The sequence below is a fragment of the Anas acuta genome, chromosome Z, assembly GCF_963932015.1.
Source record: "Anas acuta chromosome Z, bAnaAcu1.1, whole genome shotgun sequence".
Classification (NCBI taxonomy): Eukaryota; Metazoa; Chordata; class Aves; order Anseriformes; family Anatidae; genus Anas; species Anas acuta.
Window position 1 is genome coordinate 32644500 of NC_089017.1, and position 18795 is coordinate 32663294.

The window sequence follows — 18795 nt, forward strand, 5'->3', positions numbered from 1 at the left end:
AGCGCCGCCCGGCCTAGGGCGTCACGGCGCGCTCCTCCCCGCGGCGCCGCCGGCGGGCAGCGAGGGGCGCGCGCATGCGCTCTGCCCGCACGGCGGCGGCGGCGGTGGACGCGCGTGCCGCGGAGGCGGCGGCGCCGGTGCCGCCGATGGCCAAGCGCGGCGCGGAGCCGTTGGTGTGTCACGTGCCCTGCAAGCGCGTCCTGCGCGAGCCGCCGCCGCCCCGCGCGGCCGAGAGGCGGCCCCGGGCTGAGGCGGCCGCCGCCGGCCCCGCCGCCGCCAAGCGGAAGCTGGAGGAGGCCGAGGCGCCGCCGGGCAAGCGGCACGGGCTGCGGGGCGGCGGGCCCCGCAACGAGCAGGGCGGGGACGCGGCCGCGGCCACGGCCACGGGGAGGCGGCGGCGGCGGGGGGCGGCGGCGGCGGCGGCGGCGCAGGACGGGCGGCCGGCGGAGGGAGGCGGCGGCCGGGGCAAGGAGGCGGCGGGCGACGAGGTAACGGCGCGGCGGCCTCTGGCGGCGGTGCGAGCGCCCGGTGCTTCCCTGCCGTGTCCGCTCCCCCCCGTTCCGCTGCGGTGGGGCCGGCCGGGGCGCTGCGCCCCGCCTTCCGCCACACCCCCCGCTGCACGGGGAGCCCCCGCGGCTCGGCCTTCAGCGGCCGCAGCCCCAACCCCGGCTGCCGGCAGCCGCCCCGTGAGCGGCGTGGCACGGGGAGATAAACGCGGGTCGGCGGCACCGGCGGGGTTGCGGAGCGCATGGTGTGTGCGGGGCAGCACGCCCTCTAACCCGGCCTTGGGGGTTACACATTTATTTTGTTTTTATTAGTACGACTAAGGCACGAAGGAACTGCTGAAAAAGGCCATGAAAATTAAACGTCCCTTTCTAGGCTGTTCCTTTTAAATCCAGGCTCATCCTTTTGGAAAAGAAGACGGCAAGCCTCTTCCGAAGCGAGCAAATTGAACAAAGTTGTACAGGAGAGGTTTATTCCATCAGAGATATGATTGTGAATTACGTATTTAACCTTGTTTTGGGTTATTAGGTATAGTTACATTAGCTGTAGGTGTGATAGGAAGGCAGTAAGGAAGGCTACGTGAGTTTCCACTCAGTAAAAAGAAAGATAACACTATCTGAAGTAATTCTGTCAGGCTTCTTTATATTTTTTATAAGGCTGTGTTTTTAAGAGTTTGCTTCCCTAAATAAAGTATTGTTCAGAAAGGTCTCTCTCACACGCTCTCATGGTTAATGGCAGGCAAGCAGTGTTTATTTAATCTTCTGCATGTCCAACCTGTATATTCTGAAGCTTTCACACAGATAAATACTTATTACGATGATTTTTGCACTTTTCTGAAAACACAGCCATAGGTTGGTATTATTCTTTGCTGTTTTCTGGCCTGTATAATTTGTTGCAGTAATAACTATGGTTAGGGTACTGTTACTTTTACACTGCTTTTGTTAAGGTTAAAGATGATCATACTTAATTTGGTCAGAGAAGAAATACTATATGAGTTACATTTGAACACATACTTGCATATATAAATATATATAAATTAACTCCTTAAAAATTAAAAAACTAAATCCATTAAAGCAAAGCATTTGCATCTCTGAGCTTGTCTACCTACCTAGCTAGATTTTTTTTTCTCAAAACATGTTTTAAAAGATATTTAAGTGAACAGAAGTATTTAATGCTTTCTTTTGTATTTTATATGTTAAGGTTGAATGTTTGCTTCTGTCTCCTGCACTCCTTAGTGTTGTCCACTTTCACACTGAATCTTGCTGGAAAAAAGACATAAAATGAAACACTGATGCTCTGGAGTCTTGAGTACTCATGAGATTAATCCTGTAGGTGGTCTGAGTCCAAAATGAGAGACAGCGTATTGTTGTGGTTATGAGGTTTTACGTTATGTCTTTCAAACAAAAATTCTGTCATTAGGCGGCACATACAAAACAGATAGCCCAGAGGTATTCCAGCTTTAAGTACTTGGCTCTCATGATGTGAGAGGTAACGCCTTATTAACTACTTACATGTAAAGTGGAGAATTCAGATTCAGAATGGGGAGAACTCCTGAAGGTAGACAATGGGTTCTGAAACAACGCTGCTGGCAGTTGTTTTCAAGGAAGATTTTGATTATTGTTTGTTGTTAATATACAAATTATGTTAATATATTTGTATAAAAAAAATAAATTTACAATAATATATATGTGTGCAGCTACTTTTAGTTTGTTTTTACTCCATTTTTCGTATCTTGTCACCACGGCGTGTTTATTGGTTTTGGTCTCGGTTCCAATTAATTGGAACTTCAGTTCTTTAATCTTCTGTGAATACAATCTGCACTTCGTTAGCAAATCAGGAGAACTCTATAGGCATACAATCATCCTGTTGCTATGATCTGTCTTCACGTTTCAAACCTGTTTTAATATTATAGGCCTTTAATAACGCAGGTGTTGATTGTAAAAACAGGCTACCTAGTACAACAAGCTGTAGTTCGCGATAGGTTTGTGTTGCAGTGAATAGAATTATTTTTTTTTATAGAAAGTATGATGAGTTTATGTATTATTTATTTATTATTAAGGAAAAAATATATATTCTAGTAGCTGAGAAAGGTTAGGGCCAATTCTTACTGGGAATTTTTAACGTTATATTTTTTTCTTATTCAATTACAGAATCAGCAGACAAAGCATGAACTTGTTCAAGAGCCATAACAAAACAGTTATGACAGTGTAGTCATTAAAACTGCTTTTTTTTTGCTCTTTGTGCTGAGACATTAAAGTATAATGTTTAATAATTCCAATTGCATGCTAGGAAAAATGCAAAGCAGTGTTATATAGAACTGCATCATTTTAGGTCTGTGGCAGCATTCATTGTTTCTATACACCAGGAGAAGGTACATGCTCAAGACCTAAAGAACAGCTTGAAAACCCCTCTTTACAGTTCTTACGTATATCACTTCTATAGACACATGCACAAATTGGCCACACAGTCTATAAAATTTATTCCTTGGTTAATTAGTGTCATACTATTATAAGCAAACTGCACTTCCCAACAGAGATTTAAGAGAAAAAAAAAAAGTGGTTTTGGAGCCTTATACCTTCTGAGTAGTGTAGTAGATAAGTGTATATTCCTCACAGGTTTATCTTGTGTGACTTAACAGTTCCTAAACTTTCTCCTCCCTGGCCCCTAAAGAGATCTTGTTTGTTTGTTTGTTTTCCTTTCCTTTTTTTTCTTTTTATTTTCTTTTGCTTTTTTTTTTTCAGCATATACCTGAGTACAAAATGTAGATACAGAATACCAGCTTCTAAATGTGAATGAAATTTCTATCCCATTGTGAGAAGAAAAAACAGTGAGCAATTTCTGTGTGTGAAGTACAATAATTGCATAGGTTTTTTGGTGTCATTCTAAGCTAAGATTTCCAGTTGAACAAATGGGTGGAGTTGCAGAGGTGATTCCAATAAGTGATACACTAGTTCTTACCCAGAATATCTGAAAGGACAAAAGTTAATTATGAGATTTTTCTACAATACTTCCCTTAAAAATAGCTATTTTTTTTTCTAAATTTTGTTTGTTTGTTTTCTAATACTGTGATACACATTAATGTTTTGTTGCCTTTTTGTTTATTTGTCTCTTTTCAAAGCAAGAAGAATTCTGTCAGTATAACTCATTCTTGTATTGGAGAACACCGTTGCCTGCCATTGATCTGTCTGATATTCAGAACCTAGATGGAGAGACTACACCTGCAGATAAAACTGCTTCAAGGACGGATACCATGGAGACTGAAATGGAGACCTGATCAGTTGTTTCATAGTTGTGCACAAAGCTTGTTTTTGTCTGGATTCAGTATTTTCTGCGTGGGAGAAAAATCAAAGTGCTTTTGTCTTTTTGAAGAAACAGTGTTATGTTAGTCTGCAGAGGCAAGTCTGGGTTGTCTAAGTTGGTGGAATAATCACTGTTAGGTACTCACCGATAAGCTGGCTGGAGACCTGAGCTTACTTATCCTTTGTGGAGGAGGCTATGGTTTTCTAGTAAGAATGCCTGAAATCATGGCAGCCAACTAAAGGACAACTACAGAACATTAGGAATTCTGGGTGTGATTGTAAGAAAAAGTTGGGTAAGTTACATGTGGAAGGGAGATGGAAAATCATTTTGCTCATCCTGAACAAAAAGTGTAACTATGGTACCCGAATGTGAAATACTTACCATGTGAATTTATCATAAAGCACACAAACTTCTGTGTTTTTTAGTGTAGTTTTTTTTCAACGTAATAGTTAAGCCAAAAAATAAAAGTCCACCAAAACCAGACAAAACATTCCCTTTTCTATGCAAACCAAAAATGAGTGTGTTGGGGATGAGAAAGGAAAAGGGGATCTCTTCTTTGGTAAGCTGTCAGTGTTCTGAATATTGTTTCACATTCTTCTTGTGATCATTCAAAGCAGTGGCAGCTAGCTTCCAAGTTTTTGGTCCATTCTTAAGTTAATGTTTTTTCCCTATGCTTTGTGACATTATATATGGTAATGTTGAAATGGCAGCTGCATGCAGAGATGTCCTGAGAAGTTAATGCAATATAAAATTACCACATACACTTTGTCAGACCTAACTGACTGAGGTTTATTTTTTCCAGAGACTATGGATCTGCAAAAAACATTTTTTACAGGAGTTCGACAAATTAGTGCTTTTTGCTGTGAAATATGGAGTTACTGCTTATCCTTTCTTTTAATTTATTTACAGGTTAAAAAACAATTAGGAATACCTGTCTTCAATAATAAATTGAAATTTAAAGTTGTATTGGCAGAGTGTCAGACTTTGCAAATGTGGTTTTTCTGTAGGTATAGCTGATGCCATATTTTTACCAGAGTCATCTTTGAATAAGGAAACTTCTGTTTTTTAATTTTATTTTTAATAATGTATTTGTTAAAATGTCAATAAAGTTTTATCCTGTGTGTATTTGGGAACTTTGGGTCTGTTACTGCTTGAAGTTTTGGAGTTTTTCTTAAGGTTGTTCCTGCTGTAGTTTTGTTCTGTTAGGACTCTATATTTAAAATAGTCAGCTACACAGCCTGCTTAGTAAACATTTCAAAACTTTTTTTTTTTTTTTTCCCAGTATTTGAACTATAAAGTACCTACTTTTTTGTTGCTTATTGGTTTGGATTCGTAGAGTCTCTCTTGAGTCCACAGAATAAAGGACGAGGCTTACTAACTCAAACACGTCATAGTACTTGTTCAGAAAGTACCGACGGCCATCAGATTAGCCATTATTTAAATTATTAGCATTATTTAAAACAACCTTTATATTGTGCATGTATTTTATTACTATATTTATAATAAAGTCCAAATACCTCAGCTTGGTCTTAAGAGACACTTTAAAAATGTCTTTATAAACAATCAGCTTCTGGCAAGAATGCAACCACTATTACATGCTTACTGTAACCAAGGAAATTAGTGAGGAAACAGGTTTATTCATCTGCTGATTTTTTATTATTTTTTTTTTTTTTTACCCTAGCTAATATACTGCCTCCATATATTTGCAGCACTTCTAATATTTTATAACATTCAATGTTTCTTGGGATCTGGTATTTTGAATTGTTGTCTTGTATTTATGCAGATATACTACAGTCATAATCTCCTTTCTTGAAGTTTCATAACATTTAGTGCATCCTAGCAGCAGACTGCGTTTTAGTGTTAAAATCCATCTCTCCTTTGCCCAGTATCTTTGAGGTGGAAGAGATTTTATAAATGTTAATACATTTCACCGCTACTATAACGAAATAAGTCCTTTAAAAATTAGGCTTGCACTATGTTGTAGGCTATATATTTACTTAATTTGCAATTATGCCGTAGGCAAGCACTTTTCTCTAAGCTTGTTCCAGTCCTGGGCTCTGGGTTATGGGGTGGAATGTTACAGGTACTTTCAGAGCTGATTCATTTTTTCCATTCATCTGTTTGCTAGCAGTGGCAAATTTAAAAGCCTTGGAAAAGCTTTTGAATGAGTCTGAGAGTGTGGGTTATATAAAAGACTGGGCAGAGTAAGAGGGAGTGATGTTAGATTACATAAGCTTTGCATTAGAGCTGTCAAAAGGCATAATCAAGAAATTTTTCTCGATGTCTGGTGTCTTCAGATACCATATGTCAGTCACTACAGGCTACCAAAATACTGGCCTTAACTTCTGGCTAAATTTATCTAGAGAGCTGTTATTCAAGTGCTCTAAGTAAACTTACAATGTTAATTTGCTTGTACTTTCATATCCATTGAGAGGAAAGTGTTTTTGTAATTAACAAGCACAAAGAAATTTTAAGACAACTCAGGAGTAGCATAATACCTAGCAACTGAAAATCTTCACATGATGAGTTCATAAACATGCAGAAGAAAATTGTCTATGTTCTCTCAAGGTAACTGGGAGTTTGCTTTTCTCTAAAATTTTCGTCTCTAAACAGAAAAGAGCAACTGTCAAAAGAGGAAGAAAATGCGCAAAGAAAACTCAGAGATCATGTAGAGGTCTTTGATAAGTTGATAAGGGTTGCATGTGGAGCAGCACAATCAGGGTATGGGAATACTAATGAGAACCAGCTACATTGCTGCTTACACCTCCTCTGGAATACTTTTCACTCCAGCAAGGTCACGTTACTGGCATGTCTACCTATCTATGTTTTGTGTCTCATTGTAAACTCAAGGCATGTTTTGAAAGCTTTGACTTGGGTTACGTGAAGGCCTGCGCTGGTTTGTGTGCGCTGAGGTTCTGTGGTTCCTAAGATTGACAAACCTCCAGGAGATGGCTGAAAGTTAGTCCGAATGGGGTGAAACAGGCTGCGTTACTGACTGTGTCTGGTAAGAAGACACTGGTAGAAGGAAAGGAGGAGGAAAAAAGGGAATGGAAGACAGGTGATGACGAATTAGGAGGGCAGCAAATAATTGCAGGCAGCTGGCCAGGAGAGCAATGGCATACAATAATTTCTGCACTGGCTCCATCTTCAGCACAGAAATACTTAAAATAATTTGAATATAGTGATCAACAGTAAGCTTACCGGTTTTCTCATTGTTTTGGCAGTTATTTGCTTGAATTTAATGGACGTTAAAGAATACGTGCACATGTATAGATAATTGGAAGATCTTAGTGTAGGACGTAAGAGTGTAAATGTGTGTTTCCAAGTGGCATGACAGACAGTTTGTCTGGTATTGGCTAATTCTGTTTATGTCAGATGCACTGTGGGGAAATCACATGTATTTTTGTGAGAGTATCTGATGATAACTGCAATAAGAGTGTTAGGCTGCACAAATTAATTGGTATGGCAAAATTTATTCAAAGAAGCATTTCAAAATAGCTAGTATGCTTGGGCTGGTTTAATTATTTCCATGCCTACAGTTATAACCTTGACTCTAGGTGGCAATACACATACACAGTAAACTACAGTGGTCTGGACAATGTTTTGGGTATGCTTTTATTCTGAACTGCTACTGAACATTCGAGCAGTGACATCATGAATGCTAATCATTTGCTTACCGTGATGTATAAATAAAGGCACATCAACGCACAAGTTCCTGACTATAAGGCAACACAAGGTCTTCAGCATAATTAGAGTAGAAACGCTTTGCCAAGACTTTTTGGTTCATTTCTCGTTTCTACCTTCCTTCTATCCCACCCCACCAATAACTGCTAATTTAAACACATGGGAATTTGTTGTCACTACTTCTTAGCACTGTTTCCATTAGTTACAACTGGAAAGCAAGATTTATCTGATTGCATGTTGGATGGAAACCTCACTCTGGAGCTGAAGGCTGCTTGAAACGTGTTTGTTAGACATGGAGAAGAGAAAGGTAAGTGTGCTAATTGGTAAGAAACTAAGTCATGGAGCAGTGTTTAAATGTTGGCATGTAGGTAACAATATGTTAGAAATGCATGAGGAAATAAATACCAAAGGTTTTTTCCAGTAGTCATATTAAAAGGTTGTTTATTTTAAATCTGTATTTAAAACTTTTCATATTTTAGAGATTTAAAATTTGATGCAGAAAACAATGCATTTGAATTTGTGCCATTTCATTTGTAAGCATGCTCATCAGTAAGTATGTTTTAAATACTCTTGGTCAGAAATACAGCACCCTACCACTGAACCAGTCATGACTTTTAGTCACTTCTAAGGACTTAAAAAGCATGGTTCTTTCTTCTCTTAAAGCCATATGGATCACGCTTTCGTCACTACCGAAGGATGAAATTGTTTCCTTGTTACTGGTATGTTATCATTCTCAGGGGAAAAGTTGTGAAAGGAGGAAAAGTAATTTTTTGTTTGTTACTCTATTTTCCTTTTTAAGAATAGTTGTGATAGCTGGTAATGTTCCAGATGTTGTTTTTTCTTATTTTTAGTAGTAAGTTTATGAGATATGAGTTTATGGAATGGCTAAACAATGCATTTTTCATCTTTCTTATATGAATGTGAGGGATTTATGTTCAGATTAGAATCTGATGAAACAAGTGTCTTACAAAATATTAGACTGAGAAACAGAAGTAAATAAAAATAGTATTATCTATTGAACATTGTATAATGAAGTGCGAGAGGAAAGTTTTCGTGCAGAGAGATATGAATGGAAATGAGCAACTTTACTGACTGTTCTTTTGCACAGATGAATTTTGTAATCTACTTCATTCATTTGTGTAGTGCGCAGTGTTCTAATTAAATAGGAACACAATAAATTATTCAACAGAATCTACTCTTAAGTATCAAACATGCTCTCTTTGAAGGTACTGAGTGTGCCTACTTGTTTTTGTACAAGCAAATAGCAGAAAAGGCTCTCCACCACTTCTCTGAGCTGTGAGACAGAGTCTCATACCCACATTTACATGCTTTCTCTTCTCCCATTTTCTGTTGTGCAGCTTAGCTATGAATATCCTGGATTTATCAGCGCTAACTACTCTGCTCTCAAATCTTTTTCAGATTTCTGTTTTATCTTTGGTTGTTTAGTCTTGAATCACTCTGAGGCAAGAATTGCTAGTTTTTAAAGACCGGTCCTTTCAGTTCAACAATCAAAACAGTCTCGCTCAAATTTCTTAGACCATGTTGCCTGGTGATTTTTATTGTCTGTCATTAACTTGAAGTGCATTATCAGATTTTCCTTTTTAGTAAGGAAAATTAGAAACACTTTAAACCTTTAAAGTTTAAAAGATGTAATTCAGGGCAGCTCACAGGAGTGAGCAGTAACTTAGCATTTATGAAAGCCGGTGTTATATTTTAATCGTAAGCAATCAAGGAAACAACAGTATTTTTATTGTGTCTTAAGCAAATGAGGGCTTATCTGATCACATAATATGTTATAAAAAAAAAAAAAAAAGTCACACCATTTTGTCGATGCACCCAAAGTAATTTCCTCTCCTAGGCTGATCTGCTTTTCCAAATAGATGGATATTTATATATATTTACAATAAATATGAAAATGCATAAGGTATTTTCATATGATGTAAGCACTTAAGAGGGTGGTTTCAGATGCAAATACTGATTTCTATGGCTTTTAAAGATACTATTCAGAAGCAGAATATAACAATTAGCCAACACTTCGGTATAAAAATAATGTAAATGCAAATTGTTTCAGAAACGGAAGGGTGGCACATAGAAGAAATCCAAAATAGCAGAAATCCAAAATAGACTTACTAATTCGCTGAATACAAGTTAGCTTAAATTTACTCTGCTGTCCTAGAAATGTAGGTACCTGAAAGTGAAACTTAAGCAACCAGCAACAGACAAGTTAGTCAGTATGAACACCAATGATATGCTGTATTTCTGTGATACAGTTTGGAAGTGATAATAATTATATATGAGTCCTGCCTACCTGATACAAACGTCTCAATATTTTTACATGGGGCTTCTGCTGACTGTTTTGCTTCGTGCTGCTTTCAGTGGAGAGGGCTGTAAGCGATGACCTGCAGACCGGATCCAGTTCAAAGGATGGCTGTGTATGGTTGCTAGCCTCTCACGCCATGGCCCTGCCATCTGGTTTTGGTGTGGGGACCTGTTGCCCAATAAATTTAATTGCTAGGACATTGCCTCTGAAAAGAAATAGAGTGCCTGTGAAACCCAACAGCCAAGTGTTTTGGATTTGCCTGTGGTGCAGTTGTCAATGGTACCATGAAGACACAGTGTCACGTGCACTGTGGAAGTGTGACCAGCTCTTGAAAGACTTGCCTGGGACAATACGATTCTTTGCAAATCAGCCTCACTGTTGCACTGGTGTGGCTTTAACTTCTGTACAGACTATTCCACTTTGACAGCATGCATGTTGGGTATCTCTAGTTTTTCCTCTTGCCTCCAGCCATGGGTCAGTAAAGGACAGAGTTCTTTCTTTGTGAAGTGATTATTGGGTGTTCCCTGTCCATTCTGTGCTATTTAACCCTTTTAAAATAAAGAGGTCATGAAGAGGTCATGTAGACAAGGTTCTTCTTTTTTTTTTTTTTTTTTTTTTTTCATTTTCCTAGTCTGAAGCAGGAAGTTTTTTTGTTTTGTTTTGTTTTTCCCCTTTCCTCCAAAGTTTGAAGTATTTGCTTTGGTACATCTTTGAGTGCCAACACCAACACAAACCTCCATCCTGTCAACTATTTTCCTTAAAGGCTGTGTGAGGTAGATTTACTGTGAAAGGAGATCTTGAAAGTTGTTTTAAGATGAGGGTTTGAAAGAAAGAAAGTCTTACAGAAGAATCCTTACACCTGATCATTTGGCACAGGCCAGGGAGTTGGCAAGTCAGAATTCCCATATATTAGAAATCTGAAAGATGAAAAGTTTGAAAAATCTGTTAACTAAGCTGAGGGATACAAGGAATGATTAAGCAAATTGAAGAGAGGCAGTGTGCCCTGTGACTGCTCTACAAAACATGTTATTTTTAGAATCAGACATTGTGTTAAGGCTCAAGAAAGGCTCCTCAGAAACAGAAAAAATTTAAGGGGTTACTGTTTAGCTAAACAAAATTAGCATATGAATCATCTAATGCTGAAGTAAGAACATAAACTGAAGTGGTTATGGTTGGGACATTGCATCTTCCTCATGCTTGAGAGAACGTTGTTGAGGGATCAATGGAAAGGGATTATTTTCAAGAGGTGGAGACTACTACATATGAAAGCTGCAGAACATACTCCTACATGGAGACCTCTTAGGCCTTCTTCACTCATTTTCCTACCCTTGTTCAGAAAACTGAATAACAGAGATCATCTGAAATGTTATTTCTCATTCCCAAACAGTGTCATCATGCCTTAAGGAGCAAGTACATTGATTTCTGTGAGGCTATCACTAGAAGCACAGAAACTATAACAAGAAACTAAACCACACCATCACATTTTGTTCTTCCTTGCATCTGTACTGACTTCAAAGGTATTTACAGAATTTGCTTTGGGAGAACTGATGGTTGGATAATTTATGAGTGTGACTATCAAACTGACAAAACCTACCACACTACATTCCTGCCTACTTACAGACTCCAATAAGAACTTTTTTAAAGTTTTTTTTTTTTTTTTTTTTTTTTCTCATAGGGTAAATTCTGCAGACAATCCTATTGACTGAATAACTCTTCATTCAAAATTCAAATACAGTGATGCCTGAACTATTGTGAAAGAGTCTGAGCTGTGTTTAGATATCAGTAAACACTTGTTGCAACAACTGAATGATCTGACTGAGAAAACACCATAAACTCCAACACTACATGACATACTGGCTGTTTATGTTTCAGTACTCAAGACTGTCATCTTTCTTCCCTCCTGTTGAAGAACATGTATTATGTGAACTAATAGCTGGTTGATACTTATATACCTGCTTGAGTTGTGTCATCCTTAAGTTGAATGAAAACCAGTTTATTCTTACTGAGGGAAACCATGTTCCCCTTCCTGGAAAAGCTTTTGTTGTCAGATCAGTTTCTCTAGATGGAGATCAGTAACAAGTGATGTTCCTCAGGGGTCCATACTGGGACCAGTACTGTTTAATATTCTTATTGATGACATAGACAGTGGGATTGCGTGCACCCTCAGCAGCTTTGCAGGTGACACCAAGCTGAGTGGTGTCACCTACAACAGAGGGAAAGGATGTCATCCAAAGGGACCTGGACAAGCTTGATAGGTGGATGGATTCTTGGACTTTGAACAAAATGGAAGGTACTGCCTGAATTATTGCAGGCATGCTTTGACATGTGTGCATTTCAATTGCTTAGGACATGAAAAGTAGGAGGTGTCAGCTGTTGGTCATCCAGAACTGAGCTGGCTTCACTGCTGCTGAAGTAACTGCCTATACACTGGGAATACAGATGGTATGAAAAAAGAAGCATAAAGGATGGACAAGCAAGATCTCTCTGATGTTAAGGTAAGTCTCTAGAATAGAACTGATAGTCTATGGAAGGACTGCAGGAGAAAACACATCAGCAATTCTGCTTTCTAGAGATAACGATAAAGAGTCCATGGTAGTTCTGTAGACTTTGACCTCTTAAAAAGTCTGTTATAAAACACACCATGAATGTTTTCATATCTGTGAAGTACTAGGGAATGAAGTGTGAGAATTGGTTTGCAAGGCTTTGTAGAATGGATCTTTAGGTCTTTATATTAGATTACAAATGCTGAATCTTGATTCTAGGGAAGACAGAATTTCTCGTGTCTGAATTTGCACAACTTAGAATGAAAGGCATGTGTTTGGAATTAAGAAAATGCTTGAAGTCAGAGGAATATGTTCACCTTGCTGTGTTCCAGTCAAAGTCCGGGGCATCTGCATGTGCTGGTGTACAAGTATTTCAGTTTTCTTATAAGGTTCAGATTCATACAAAGACTGGGCATGGTGACAGCAACTGATACGTTTGCCTGATATGTCCTATAACAAGAATGGTTTTTATTTAATTTATGAACTTTGGTGAAAATAGAATATGGATGTGAATTGAAAATATTTCAATATATTAAAAGGTGAAGCTAAAAAAAAAAAAAAAAAAAAAGAATGAACATGCTGTTTATCACCTGCTAAAATTTCTAGGAATATGTTCTGTTCTTTGAAGCTGTAATGCTTTTTTTAAGGGCTACTCTGTAAGAAGTGCAACATAGGAAGTCTAAAGACAAAACAGAGGCAATGTCAGAAGCACAACATTAAGTTTTGCAGGGGGCTGGAAACAGTTTTATCCTCCCTGTCTTTGGAAAAACTGTTTATGTTAACTCACTGCTAAGTTTAACAGCTGAAGTCCAGAAGGCCCTGAGGCATGCTCCAGGCTGAGCAGGCTTTTCTGCTGTGATTTTGGGAGCTGTTCAGACCAGGCACTCTGTGACCTGCTGCTGCTCGGTGCTCTGGGTGGGTCTGTTCCTGGGCTCCTGACTGAAGGGGAAGGAGATGGCCTGGTCTGAAGGCAGAGCGCTCTTGTACAGGGGGGGGGAGAGCTGGGCACCAAGGAGGAAGATGAGAATTGGCTGGACAGTGAAATTAGAAGTGGAGAGACTGGAAAATGGAAGAGAAAGTGGAGGGGAAATACAGACAACATCCAGAGGCAGGCTGGCAGCTCACAGTTGGAACTCAGAGTTAACAGAACAGCATATCTGAAAGCAACAAAATAATAGAAATATTAAGCAAGAAGGGGATGGGAAGGAAGGGTAGGGAAGCCAAAGAACTTTGGATTGGCTATGGGGAGATGATAATTTAGGAACAAAAAGAAAATAGAGTTGAAAGATAAGTCACACTTGAGAGACAAGTTGGAGGAGATGCAGAATAGATAAAAATGAAACAGGGCAGAAGAGTTTCTGCCCTGTGTGCAGTGTGCAATGTGATACAAACACAAGACTCCTGCACATGGGTCGGGGCAATCCCCAATGTCACTGCAGACTGGGTGATGAACAGATGGAGAGCCCTGCAGAGAAGTGCTTGGAGCTTCTGGTGAATGACAAATCAGACCTGAGCCAGCAGTGTGCACTTGCAGCCTGCTCATTGTATCCTGGGCTCCATGAAAAGAAGCATGGCCAGCAGTGAGAGGGAGGGGGTTCTCCCCTTCTACTCTGCTCTTGTGAGACCCCACCTGGAGCCTGTGTTCAGCTCTGGGTCCCCAGCACAAGAAAGAAACGAATGTTTAAGAGCCCGTCCAGAGGAGGTCTCCTGTGAAGTCAGGCTGAGGGAGCTGGGGTTGTTCAGCCTATGAAGCGGAGAGCTTATTGAGGCCATTCAACACGTAAAGTAGGCTTATAAATAAGATTATTTTGTTTTTATTTTATTTTATTTTATTTTGTTTTATTTTATTATTTTATTTTATTTTATTTTATTTTATTTTATTTATTTTATTTTATTTTATTTTATTTTATTTTATTTTATTTTATTTTATTTTATTTTATTTTATTTTATTTTATTTTATTTTATTTTATTTTATTTTATTTTATTTTAATCAGGGTCAGTGGTGACAGCACAAGGGGAAATTGTTTTAAAATAAAAGAGGGGAGATTTAGATTGAACGTTTGGAAGGACTTTTTTGCCCTGAGGGTGCTGAGGCAGTGGCACGGGCTGCCCAGAGCAGCTGTGGCTGCCCCATCCCTGGAGGTGCTCAAGGCCAGGCTGGATGGGGCTTTGGGCAGCCTGGTCTGGTGGGAGGTGTCCCTGCCCATGGCAGGGGGGTGAAAGTGGATGGTGTATAAGGTCCGTCCCTTCCAACCCGAATCATTCTGTGATCCGAACTAACTGCTGCAGGTGCTTGTTTTGGCCAATGCCCATGTTCTTTGGAGGTTTAAAGCCCTGCAGGGGACAGTGATAACTGCTGATGGGGTGCTGAGGTTGATGCTTCGGGTTTTCTTTGCCGTGCGTACGCCGCGCTTGGGACGCTCGGTTCAGCGCCCGGCGGGTGGGGAGCGGCATTGCCCCGCGGTGCCGGTGCCGGTGCCCGTCGGCCGGGCCGGGCCGGGCCGGGCCGTGAGGCGCGGGAGGGACGCCGGGGGTGAAGGCCGGCGCCCCGGGAGCCGCCGCGCCCCGCCGAGGCGCCGCCCGCCCGCTCGGCCGCCGCGGGACAAGGATCGGCGGCGCCGCACGGGCATGGCGACGTGGCGGGACCTGCTCTTCTCGCAGCTGGGCCCCGTCTGGCGGGGGGGCAGCTGGCGGCACGCGGCCCACGAGTGCTGCGCCGAGGACCTCCGCGCACGGGAGGCTCCGCGCACCCCCCGCCGCCGCGGGACGGCCGAGGGCAGCCGCGAACCCGCGGCCCCCGCGCAGCCCGAGGTGAGGCTGGGGAGGGTGGGCGGGCGGAGAGGCAGCGCTGCCCCCTGCCGAGCCGGCGGTGGGGCTGGCAGCCGGCGGGGCGCCTGCTCTGAGCGAGAGCATCTTCCCTTCCCTTCCCTTCCCTTCCCTTCCCTTCCCTTCCCTTCCCTTCCCTTCCCTTCCCTTCCCTTCCCTTCCCTTCCCTTCCCTTCCCTTCCCTTCCCTTCCCTTCCCTTCCCTTCCCTTCCCTTCCCTTCCCTTCCCTTCCCTTCCCTTCCCTTCCCTTCCCTTCCCTTCCCTTCCCTTCCCTTCCCTTCCCTTCCCTTCCCTTCCCTTCCCTTCCCTTCCCTTCCCTTCCCTTCCCTTCCCTTCCCTTCCCTTCCCTTCCCTTCCCTTCCCTTCCCTTCCCTTCCCTTCCCTTCCCTTCCCTTCCCTTCCCTTCCCTTCCCTTCCCTTCCCTTCCCTTCCCTTCCCTTCCCTTCCCTTCCCTTCCCTTCCCTTCCCTTCCCTTCCCTTCCCTTCCCTTCCCTTCCCTTCCCCCCCCTTGGATCTTAGGAAGGCTCTGTTAGCTATAGATAAAATGATGAAACAGGATGATACTTTCTTCAGAGCATGCTGTGACCAGGTATCTTGAGCATCCTTTTCTAATATACCTGATGATAAAATATGTCTACAGTAGTCTTTTCTTTGCGAATATCCCAGTTTACAAATATAATTTTCAAAATACGCAGTATCTGCCAGCACACCAAGAAACAGGTGAACTTGGGTTTTAAGTTGTAAACTCCTGAAGGTAAATCACAAACTCCTTTTTTGATACCTAAAAAGAGTGGCCATTTTCAGAGATGGACTGCACATTGGACTCCACAGGTAGCCAAACCCAGGGGAATTCCAGTGTTACCTACAGGAATATACTCATATTTGTATGAGGCTAAAATGGGCTTAAGGAAGCATCCTTTTTTCTTGTCTATGAAAGAATATGTGCTGAAGTTTTGAAGTCAGTTTACAGGCTTTTCCTCAGTAAGTTTATAGTATAACAACCTTATGTAACGTAATGACATGCTTATATAGTGTTATTAAAAAACATGATAAGCAGCAAATAAGTTGGAGTATGTTTGAACTTAAGTTTCCTTAATCATCTTTTGGCTTGATAAGGGACAAAGGATGAAACTTTCTCAGCTGTTGAAAGGTCAGAGGCACAGAATTTGCCCTGTAGTGAACGTGCTGGAATATCCTGTCTAGAAGTAACCTGTATCAGAAAGAAAACAAGAATCATGCAGAACCATGCTGGAGGAAGACATATCTCTCTGACTCCACCTTCACCTTCACTTTTTTTTTTTTTTTTTTTTAATGTTGTAGGGACAAGGAGATGTTGAGGAAGATAATTGTTACCTTCTTCTACCCTTTCCATTTGTGTACACTGAAGTGGAATCTAAAACGTCACAAAGTAGCTTTAGAAAAGCAGAAGGTAGATGAGTTTAAAATTTCTGTAGCTCATGGGGGAAAAAAGGTCTCCATAAGCGTGCATGCACATAATTGTGCAGTGTCCATAGGTGGGTCACAGCTAACGTTTTCAGAAACATGTAAGTGATTTATGCACCTAATTTCCTGTCTTCAGAGGTATGTGGAGCATAGGTCCCAGTGGAGCCAGTCAAGCTTTGGGTGGCCACTTTGTGGAGAACCTGATGAACTGGGCAGCTGCAACACATCACTCCTCTGTCATCCCAAGGAGTTTGCACATGTGTAACCACTGTGGCAGGTGCCTGGAATAACAGAAAACAAATTTTCATGGTCATGGGACCAAAATTGTCCTTGATTTATGGTATTGTTTTTAAAGCTGGGTTTTGGTGCAGGGTAGCTTGTTAGGGGAAGGTTGCAGCTGTAGGAAGAGAAGGCTTATCCCTTCACCACTATTAACATCACTCTGAACATGGATGGTGTTGCAAAAAGGCTGGTGAAGACTGTGAAGTACTGCTCTACCCCATCTGCAGCATCTATCAGTGTGGATCTAGCCTGGTTACATCTGCCTTAGTGGAATGAAAACTTCCCGGGAAGAAAATCTTAAGCAGAGGGAGAAAAGGTACTATGTGCAATACTCTTCCTGCATCTTTCTGATTCTAGAAATGAGGAACCAGGAGCACCTGATAGGCAGCGGAAAGAGTAAGCTAAATAATGAGAGATAATCTACTCTTTTATTTTATACATATTTTGTGGGGGGGATGCGTGAGGAAACTGACACACAGTTATTTCTACACTTGAGTCCAGGGATAATCAGTTATGAAGTACTACAACTCCATTGGTATTCTCAGCTCCACGTGTTCCCAAATAAATTTGCAATAAGAGCCTCACTGTTAATGTTTATGGCTGCGCAGTTTTGAGGCTTGAATTGAGACTGACTTGAAGAGAAGCAGAAAGGTGTTTTTTTGGTTGTGTTTAGTCAGCTCTGTGACAACACAAAAAGAGGCAAATTCATGTTAAATCTTCTGAATACACGTGTTACTTCTATTTTCTTACATTAGTATAAATAGTTAAATATAAATCATGAGTATTTTATATCAGACAACTGTTTCCAAGAAACTTATTAATCTACCTCTTCTGGAGGTGAATTGTGTCAGATGAGCATATGATGTGAAGAAGAAAAGACTGAAACTATAGCAGGACCTAGATAAGCTAAGCTCTTTTAGCTAAGTTTAAATATGGATACTGGCACCTAAAATTTGTCTTGGTCTTGGTCTTGACAGAGCAGTTGTGTGCCTGACTTACACTTAAGCTAATATCGTGAAGGGCTAGTCTTACTGACAGGGTCTTTTGGAGTGTCACGTGAAAAAACAAGAATGGAGTGCTCAGAGCAGGACCCAACATTTTGTCCTAAATGAGTCCTCTCATCCTGCCTTTTCATGGCTTGGTTAACCATAAATTCATTTTTCACTCAGCACCTTGTCTGTTGAAAAAGTAGGTCCCCCCCAAGTGACCCCCATAGGCTTTTGGTTGCTCTTCAGGGAGGTGGTAGGTCCCAGCTGGGTAATCCAATTTTTGGAGAATTGCCTTAATGAGTTTGAGACTTCAGGCAGTTCACAGCACAATGGGAAGCTGAGGGGGATAAAGACTCCATTTTCTCTCAGTGCTGTTTTTCAGGAGGACCTGCTTTATCAACTGTTGTGTGAAGCTTCCCTGATTCTTGTAACACTTAAAGATATTTCTGTGTAACATGCAGACTAGATAAACCCTGTGATCTGCCCTGTATGCTGTGAATTACGAGCTCTTTTCTTGTATATTCTTATCTCTACCATTTTAACTCAGTTATTGAGAGCTGGTCATACCATATTGAGAGCTAGTCCTGAAAGAAAAGAGACCCCTTGAAAGGGTCATAGCTCTAAGTGAAGTATTTGGGCCTCATGAAAGGCAGGATTAAGCCTTTGTCCTCATCATTTCCGTATTGCTATCATTGTCTTTGCTTCTCTCCCATAGTGGTGATTCTGGTACATGGTTCTCTGGGTTGTCCAATTCCCTCTGTCCGTCATGCAGGCACAGAAGGAGGCAACCAAAAATAGTTTCTGGGATTACATGCTGTTCTTGACTGGAGACAGAAGATACGCACACAGATAGATGCAATTCATTAAAAAAAAAATATTTTTTTTTTTTTTTTTTTAAATGCAC

The 18795-nt window shown here is 41.2% G+C and overlaps 2 protein-coding genes across 10 annotated transcripts in view; both read left to right on the plus strand.

Annotated features, from left to right (window-relative positions):
- The first annotated feature begins 50 nt into the window (after positions 1-50).
- CZH9orf40 (chromosome Z C9orf40 homolog) lies at positions 51-4933 on the plus strand. The gene is made up of 2 exons (XM_068667448.1): positions 51-488; positions 3623-4933. The coding sequence occupies exons 1-2, from the start codon at positions 75-77 to the stop codon at positions 3776-3778; spliced, it is 570 nt and encodes a 189-aa protein (XP_068523549.1). The 5' UTR covers positions 51-74; the 3' UTR covers positions 3779-4933.
- Positions 4934-5074: 141 nt separating this feature from the next.
- TRPM6 (transient receptor potential cation channel subfamily M member 6) overlaps positions 5075-18795 on the plus strand; it is a 97811-nt gene continuing 84090 nt past the window's right edge. For 3 of the 9 annotated variants that reach the window (XM_068667430.1, XM_068667431.1, XM_068667434.1), the window contains exon 1: positions 14488-15162. In XM_068667430.1, coding sequence (XP_068523531.1) covers positions 14728-15162 — 435 coding nt within the window. In that variant the 5' untranslated portion in view covers positions 14488-14727. Of the gene's footprint in view, positions 7796-12099; positions 12304-14483; positions 15163-18795 lie in introns of those variants that run through there. The other 6 variants (XM_068667433.1, XM_068667432.1, XM_068667435.1 and 3 more) reach the window with 5 other exon arrangements.

Excerpts from the sequence above, each read along its gene's own strand:
- CZH9orf40 (XM_068667448.1), top strand. The coding sequence starts at position 75 with ATGCGCTCTGCCCGCACGGCGGCGGCGGCGGTGGACGCGCGTGCCGCG. Across the intron at positions 489-3,622 it reads AGGAGGCGGCGGGCGACGAG|CAAGAAGAATTCTGTCAGTA; the intron begins GTAACGGCGCGG and ends CTCTTTTCAAAG.